The sequence below is a fragment of the Buteo buteo genome, chromosome 12 (assembly GCF_964188355.1).
Source record: "Buteo buteo chromosome 12, bButBut1.hap1.1, whole genome shotgun sequence".
NCBI lineage: Eukaryota > Metazoa > Chordata > Aves > Accipitriformes > Accipitridae > Buteo > Buteo buteo.
In genome coordinates this window covers 20,171,730-20,180,542 of record NC_134182.1, presented here as the reverse complement: position 1 = coordinate 20,180,542, position 8,813 = coordinate 20,171,730, and the positions used below count along the sequence as shown (strand labels likewise).

At 41.5% G+C, this 8,813-nt stretch overlaps 1 protein-coding gene across 8 annotated transcripts in view; it reads right to left on the bottom strand.

The window, feature by feature from the left end:
* Positions 1-596: 596 nt before the first annotated feature.
* Positions 597-8,813, bottom strand: part of MOCS1 (molybdenum cofactor synthesis 1) — a 32,809-nt gene continuing 24,592 nt past the window's right edge. For 6 of the 8 annotated variants that reach the window (XM_075042918.1, XM_075042921.1, XM_075042925.1 and 3 more), the window contains 2 exons: positions 7,314-7,361; positions 597-3,244 (listed from right to left, as the gene is read on the bottom strand). In XM_075042918.1, coding sequence (XP_074899019.1) covers positions 2,373-3,244; positions 7,314-7,361 — 920 coding nt within the window. In that variant the 3' untranslated portion in view covers positions 597-2,372. Of the gene's footprint in view, positions 3,245-7,298; positions 7,362-8,813 lie in introns of all 8 variants that reach the window. The other 2 variants (XM_075042927.1, XM_075042919.1) reach the window with 2 other exon arrangements.

Below are 8,813 nucleotides of genomic sequence, written 5' to 3'. Positions count from 1 at the left end.
TGTGTAAATCAGTTAACTTAGCAGGTTACACATGTGCTTACTTTTCCTGACAATTTGTTTCCATGCTGAGCTAGGGAAACTTTTGCACTATGGACACAGCAGCTCCACAGATGAACATGGTCTCTTGTATTTGCAGGGTCGGGGGGCATTGTTGGTGCTCAGTATGACAGTGCTAGGTACACTCTTGGGAAGGAGCAGGAGTGCCCTTACTATTAACTTAAAGACAGATCAGTAATATCAAGGGAATAAGGACTAGAACACTGAATGTAGGGGTACAAATGTTTATGGAGTTTGGGCACCAAGCTTTCTAGAGTCCTTCCTCCTTTCAGTTTGTCCTGGGTTCAGCTGGGACAGCTGACTTGAACTAGCCAAGGAGCTATTCCATACCATGTGACATCATGCTCAGTATATAAATGGGGAGCAGGCTGGAGGGGGTCTCTCATCTTTTGGTGGGGGAAGTGGCAGAGCATCAGGTACCAGGTGGTGAGCAGTTGCACTGTGCATCACTCGTTTTGTACATTCTTTTATTAGTACTGTTGTTGTTGTTGTAGTAACTTCTCTTTTTGTGTTGTCCTGGTAAATTGTCCTTATCTCAACCCTCGAGGTTCTGTTTTGTTTTTTTTTTTTTCTTTTCTCTTTTCTGATTCTCCTCCCCATCCCACCAGAGGGGGGTGGGAGGAGTGAGTGAGCAGCTGTGTGGTCCCTTGTTACCGGCTGGGCTGAAACCATGACACAGCTGTAGCTGCTAGGTGTGTCATTGCATGTGCTTTTATCTCACAGTGCCAATGAATAAAGAAACAAATTCACCTGCAATGGAAAAAGTGCCTTCTGTGGTAGCTAGTGTATGAGATTCGTAGTAAAATCTATTACCTCCTCATCTTAGGCCTGTGGCTACTTTAAGTGAGCAGGATGTGCATGACAGTGTGGTGTGTACTTTACTGATGCTCACAATAATTTAACCTTATTTCATGAGAAGCAGCTACTTGCAAAGCTTAAGATGCTTTTTGAGTAGCCTCTGACATTATTAGAGCTGTCTTCAACTCTCTGTGCGGATGGAGAGGTAGCACCCCGAATCATATGTAACTTCACATTAGCCATAAGCAGTAGAAAACAAGTAAACCAAAGTTGAAAACACCCTGTTTAGAGCATTTAAATTAACATTTGAAAAGCATCCATCAATATTAACAACGTTGAGTAATTTCTTATCTAGGATAGTCAATTATCAAAGCTATTTAATGCTATGTGACAGTGGCCACTGGAACACTTAAGTGCTCTGAGGCCAGAAGACTTCATGAAAGCAAATTAGAGAAACATGCAGGAAAACACTCTGGCTGATGCAACACAAACTACCTTACTCTTCCAAGTGGCTACTAGTCTAAAAGTTTATTTTATCTGTCAGGACTACGCAGGTTGCTGGTTACTAGGAGCTGCACTGTAGGACTAAAAAATTGGGAGTCTTCTGGGGCTTGGTGTGACATTTCTAAAGTCAGGGAGAGCTGACGCCTATTTCTGTGCATGGCATAATTAAGCCCTTAAGCATGCAGACACAGGGCCTCAGTGTATTTGAGTGCTAAGATCAAGATGCTGGAACATGCTTGTAACATTGTAAAAGGTATCTTTCAGATCAGCAAAATAATTCTTCCAAACCCAGAAACCTTCTGTTTCTACATCATGTTTTACATGACAACTGGTCAGCTGCCATCTTTTTTTTTTTTTTCTTCTGAAACCGAGATGTGTATATTTCCCACTTGCAGGCAAGGGAAGCGGTAGCAATGCAAAGGGATGGGAGCTGCCCCTGTGACCCTGACTGTTTGACAGTTATAATCTCTGCTGTATGGTAAGGTTCCCAAGCTGTATTCTTCTCACTGTCACCTTCTAAATTCAACTAAGGAGGTTGGGAGACAGATGGACAAACACAGTTCTGAAATCTTAATTCTTGGCTTAAAAATAATTGCCAAATAATAGCACTTTGAGCATTTGCTTCATTTCCAGAGCTCACGGTTGCATGGTGTGATGGATGACAGCTGCTGCGAATATTTCACAGCAAGAAGGAAAACAACCCCAAACCCAACACCTCTATGGTATACCTAGGAATCTTTGCTCAAGCTCATGGTGAGGACATTGAAAGGAAGGTACTGGCAGAGTGGAGAAGTCTGTCTTCTAAAAAAACACACATGGTTATCAACAGGGATAAGTGGCTCCACTGTTCACCCAGCAGTAAACTGACACGGTAAGGCAAAACTGGAGTTGTAGGGTTGTTAGATGGTATACCTGCTGAGGTTTCCAAGCCTACCAGCTGAGCAAAAATAGTTCTGTAAGAGGCTGCACATGAACAGTGGTCAGCTGGAGGGCTAGAGGTGTCTGGATATGATCTAGACCCTTGAGAAGTCTCCCCTCTGCCCACCTGTCTTACTAAGCAACTTCACCTCTTCGATCACAATTTCATGAGTAACTGCTTTGCACATGTCATACACAGTCAGGGCAGCCAGGCTGGCAGCTGTTAGAGCTTCCATCTCCACACCTGTCCTCCCCCAGGTCTGACAGGAGCTTCGAATCACCACTGCATATCTGGACTCATCCAGACTCAAGGACACCTCAACATGGTTTAGGGGGATGTTGTGACACAATGGGATCAACTGGCTGGTCAGTTTGGCTCCCTGAATTCCTGCAATCTGGGCTACTGCCAGCACATCCCCTTTCTTCACCTGGTTCTGCCTCACCATCCCAAATGCCTTCTGCCCCAGGCAGACCACAGCACCAGCAACAGCACTTCTTCTTGAATCTGGCTTCCCTCCAACATCAACCATTGTGGCCCGTCCTTCCTCATCAGTGTGAGTCAAGCTGTGAGAGGCACGAGGTACCTTGGTGCAAGATCCCAAATCCCTGGTACAGAATTCAGATCCTGGACTTGCCTCTTTGGACTGATAGTCCACAGAAACTTGGCCAACAGAAGAAGCCTCAAGGCACTTTGTGTCAAACGTGGAGCTTGGGTCCGTCTGGAAGACACAGCAGCCTCTGAGCTGGGTTTGTAGAATTCCTGTCATTATATGCCACTGTTGCTCTGGGTGAGATCCTAGTAGGAAAGGTTGTCCTGTAAGCTTATTTTTCATAAACGCTTTTCCCATTTGTTTGGGTAAACTTGTTCTCAAAGTCAGCCAATGGCTAAATGTGTGGCCCCACTGTTTTGAATTTGCCGGAAACTGTAGGGCATCTTGGCATAGTGGGAATGACATCAATGCAGGCTCTAGGGAAAAAAAATGAAAAAGTAATATGAGAATACATATTACTAACTGGAAAGCTAAGCTAAGTCTGCAGTAGCTCAGAACCCTGTCACAGCACTGCTTGGGACTTTCTGTATTGCAAAAACCTCAATAAGCCTGCAAACATCCACTTTTCTCCTCAAGCTCTTTCTCTTCTCTCTCATCAGTTCCCTGCATTTGCTGGTTTGTTATTACAAACCCCAAGACTCAAAACACTTATTTCAAGGTCCCTGACAAGAAGAAACAACTTGCTTTCAAAAAGTATCCACGCTTACTGAGAAACAGCAGCCAAGAAAGCTTATAGGAACATCAGTTCTGAAGAAAAGCAAGTCACAGCATCTCAGCATCCATTTGAGACTGTCCCAGCACTAGTTTTCTTTTGAAAGCCTGGCCACGATTAATAGGAAATTCTTGCACTCAGATTCTCAACTCTGCCTTTCCAAGCACCTTCCTCCCAGCACATTTCATCTCCTTCTTCAGGGAAGCCAGCACTTGAGGACAGTGGAGACCAGAAGCACTGCAACTGCACTGTCTACAAGCTCAGAGGGTGGCTCTGTGATGGGAACCTCACTTATTACTACCAGCTCTTACCATGTTAATGACAGCTGAAGTTTAAGCACTGGAAAAACCACGCTCCCCTCATTCATTGACAGATTTTAAATCTACTCAGAAGTATGTTCCAAGTCGAGCTGGCAGGGGTCCCGGCTGGCAGAGAGGTAGTAAGCCCTCCTTGCCCCTTTTCACCATTTAATCCCTTGGTTTTGGCATTTGCTCTGGACTAAATGCCAAGTGTCAAGACAGAAGGAGTCTTTTTCACATAAAAGAAGTGATTTCTTTTGTAAGTAAAGAGAAAGCAGTATAGTGGTAAGTGGCTAAGCCCTAATTTAATAGCCTCATTGATAAGCATGTTTCTCTTTTTCTGGAGCTCCTGCTCCTTTGCTCTGAGAAACTTGGAATTGGGTTTTGCTCAATAACCTCCTTTGGCAGCTCCCTTACTCCTGAGTTTTCAGACTGCTCGCAGGTGAATCAAAGCAGCTTCCTGGCCCCTCTGCACCTTGCTGAGCTACCTCTGCTGGCCTGACCTACAGGTATCACCTTGGACTGTCCACATGACAATAACAGACACAGTGTGGACAACCCATTGGTTGTGGCCCCCACCCTATTTTTTTTAGAAACAAACCAACCAATCTCTTCCTTGTTAGTCCCAGCCTCTGCTACAACAAAACCAATGCACCTAACGCCTTTTTTATTTAGCATATCCTCCAAACATTGATCTGAAAGTGCCTGTTACTGAAGCTTAAATGAACCATAGATTTAATTATTTTTTTAATCACTGCAATAATCTAAATTCAGGCAAAGGCCCTTTTTGATCTACAGCTGATGGCCTATCTGCTAAAATTAAGATTCCTGCAAGTTAGTGGTAATGTGTTTACTGTCAGAGGAATGGCATTACATGGACATAAATGTTTTGAGTGCAACAGTGCTCTGCTTTAGAAGAGCAGAGAAAATTGTGCTTATTCTTCCTTTCTTTCCCTCTTTCTTTATACATCAGGGCCTAACCTAAATATTCTTTTTAAAATCAAAGAACTCAAAAGTACTCTGTTCTTCTGGATTCCTTGTTTAGTTTTAAAGCTGAACCTAAACCCCTGGCAAGGTGTCTTGTCTTCAGGAGAAGCTGGACTGCAAAGGCAGACAAGTACTTCTGCAGGATAAACCCACATGGTTAGGAGCAGGGAAGAGAAGTAGTGTTTGCTCAAGTGGAGTGGTAAGTAAAAAGACAACAATAGATAGTAATGCATGCAAAGCATCTTTGCTTTTCCTAACAACCTACATTTTCTTCAAGTTGTACCTAGTCATCTCTACCTTCACCCAAATTGCTCACATACCTAAAAAAAAAATAGATAATGGTTTTCTACAGCACTATATATAGCACAACTGAAACCATCTGACAAACTGCATCTCCTTATATTCTATTACTGCACCTGAAGTTTAACTGTGTTGGCTTTCAACTAGCACAGTCTCAGGGTGGGGTGGGGGGAAATAAGCCAGGAGATAGATACTTAAATTAAGGAGGAAGTTCCCACAACTGCAGTGAACCCATAAGAAGAACAACCTGCCAAAATGAATATTTTGATTAAGGGAAATAGGCTACAAATCATATAGCAAAGGATCAGATAACAGCAGTGCAGGGAAGAAGCCAGGTTTGGCTTACTGGGACTAGCAAAACCAATTAGTGATTTCCACAGGATTCATTAAGTTTCATTAAATTAATTCCATACACACACACACACCCCCCCCTCACTGCTTGCACGCCAGCATTATTTGAAGTTTGTGAGTAATTCAAAACACAATTAGGAAATCTCCTAATGATTGCCCATGTCTCACAGTGGAATACTCTCCAGTCTCTCCACTGATGCAGTGACTGCCAGCAGTTAGTCTCAAAGGGACATGGAACAGCTGGGGGAGGACCTGGACAGGCTACCTCTTTTACTGTATGTATGTCAGACAATGTTAAAGCACTTTACAAAAGGAAATTGGATGGATCTGATCTGTAGACATCCAAACATTTCTATGAATGCTAACTTTGGAGTGTGGGGTTCTTTCAAAAGGCATCTTGAAAAATTATGTCATGAGTTTAATATAGTATTTTTCATGTTAAAAAAAAAACCCAACAAAAAAAACCCCAAATTTTTCCTCACACAGCAAGTCAATACACACTTTAAACAAAGGGTCCTCTTTCCCCTTTTCCTGGAACACAATGCAGCAGTGGTCAAATACAAAACAGCAAAAGCAATCTGAGAGAGACAATCTTGTGCCACTGAATCCATTCACTTTAAAACTCAACATGGAAAATTATGGCCCTTTAAAGAGGGGCATAAAGTGAAAAATATTCCCCATGAAAACCTATGTTAAAAGAACTCTGTAGATCCTATTTCCTAATAAAGGCAACAGAAGTACAAGCACTAGGGTCTTGGTTTAAAAAAAAAGAGCAGTTATTATATCACCTGTAGCAAAGACCAGCAAATTAATGCATGTTACCCTCCTCTCTCCAAGAGTACCTGTTTTAAGAGCTGTGTTTTAAACTGCACAGCAGCTAACCTCCAATGGGAGGATGAGAGTTTGGGTATGAAAAGTAATGTTCATCTCTTCCACCCTTGCTGCACTTTTTTCCTCCCCTTGTTGATAAGAAACAACAGAACAACTTCCACTTAATCTCACAATGCTAACACTTGTAAACATTTTTTAAGTAGATGATAGCTAATCTTACAAAACAGGCATGGAGGAGGTAAAAAACCACACTGAAGGAGATGATGTAAAAAATCAGTAAGAGAATCCTAGTAATGCCATATCACTCATGAACAGCTTCAAGCAGAAGGGAGAGTTAGTAAACATATTCAATAGACACAAGGAGAAGAAAGGCTCTTGGTCCATAGGGCTGGTCAGATACCACCAGTTTTCATTGTTATGTTCTGAGGCTTTGCAGCAATAAGAGGACATTTCAAAAGAATAAAGCCCCAAGGTTCAGATTCTGAAGTAAAGAAGTAGTGAGGTAGGAAAACTTGCATTTCTGTCAGGTTACTGGCTTTATATATTAGAAGTGAAGTTGAATTTCTTAATCCAGGGATAAAAGTCCATTCTGCATCCTTTATGTTTATATGGCAATCTGGTCAATTTCATAAAACTCACCCCAAACTGCCTTATAAGTTACTATACTATTCTTGTTAAGTACAAAGGGAGCAGATAGATAGGAAATAAGATGATAAAGCTTGTGATCCATTTGGAAAATGTAATGAACTTTCAAAATTAGAAAAAACAAACAGTGCTCTCAATCAGAAGACTGGATAAGGCTTGGTGGGGCATTAAACCTTTCCTTCCTCTTCCACTTCAGCATGTTAACCACAACTGCCTTTTAAGAAACCCATTTCTTTGCCTAAACCTAAGCCAGAACCAAACACAATTTAGATTTAAAAGCCCAATCCATTCTGCTCCCCCAAAGACAAAAAACCAAACAAAATCATTGTATGTTTAATTACGTACTGATTTGTCACCCACCAATCAGGATCATTGGCCGGTTTTTCATCTGGGAAATGTTAAACATGCCTAGAAATAAAATAAGGAACACATAAAAATCCTAGCTTTTTAGGTTTTAAGTCATGCATCTGGTTTATATATTTGGTTTTCTGCTCTTCACAGTGCAACCTGCATACTAGGAAAACCAAAGCTCAATAAAGACCAAGGGAGCTGAAGGAAGGGGATTCTAACATGGTATTATTTAAAACCATAGCTGCCACAGTCTCCAAGCATCCAGCTGCTACTGATCTATCACACTGTAGAACCCTTTCTCAGAAAGCTTTCCATAATCTGAATTATGGTCTACCTACTACAGAACTCAAACAACTGGGGACTATCTTGTTTCTTAACAATAGCATATAACTGTATTAGTTCTATGGATAAGCTGTTAACAGTGTTCCAGTTCAAAGAAGTCCAGTCACAGAAGGCCCCAAGGACAACACTGGGATTAACACAAATTGGAACAAGACAGACAATGTCAGGTAAATGCTGCTGATGCAAAATGCCTTTACTAGGGGGAAAAACACTATTCTCCCCACCCCCCCCAGCCCCTTACCCCCCCTGCTGCTTTCCCAAATCAGAAATTCAGAAGTGAATGGTTTAAAAAAAAGAAAAAAAAAAAAAAAGGAATCAGTCCCTCTACAATCCCACCACCCCTTCTCTTATGTTTACAAGGCACTATTTTATCTGGGTCAGACCAATGTACTTTTGCATCTGTACACTCAGATTTAAAAGCTTCCTTTAAATTTGTTAGTAATCTGGAAGAATCTGCAAGAGAACAAAAGGGCCAAAGTATATTTTTAGCGTAAAGGGACTATTCCATGATCATAAAGCTAGTTCCTATACAAGAGGTCAGCATTCCCAGCTGAAGCCAGATTACAAAAATATGTTTAGGTTCAGATGTGACAAATACAGTTTATATCAATATAAATTCAGAAAAGACTAATACAGCCCAAGGATGTGACTGCATCATCATGGACCTTGTGTCATGACCTTATGCAGAGCACTAGATGAGTGGCTACAAATTTCTTCATACTCAAAAAGAGATTTGTCACTTCTAGAAATGTGTTAATGCAGTAGTTGGAATGACAGCTCAATTTAGCTTTTGTACTTATTTTACAGCAAACTAATTTTAGGAAAAAAAAGGGATCCAGTACAACTCCACCAGTTTTTGCTTAGCTTTAAACTTTGCTGTTGTTATCGTGAGCAGTGGTATTTGCATCTCTTTGAAGACAAAAGTCAGTCTGAAGGACTTTTAGACAGTCTGGATTCTAGCTCACATGGAAGGTTAGAAGACTCAAATGTGACATCCAGATTTTGGAGTAACTGCAGGACTGGTATCTTACCAGCTTTCTATCAGACAATACTCTTATCAGATAAGAAAACTCCTTCCTTAGTGCAGCTTCATTCAAGAAGCTTTTCCTTCTTTCTTTCTCCTTGCAAGTCAATGCATCCCACAGCAGTACCAGGACATTGTTTTCC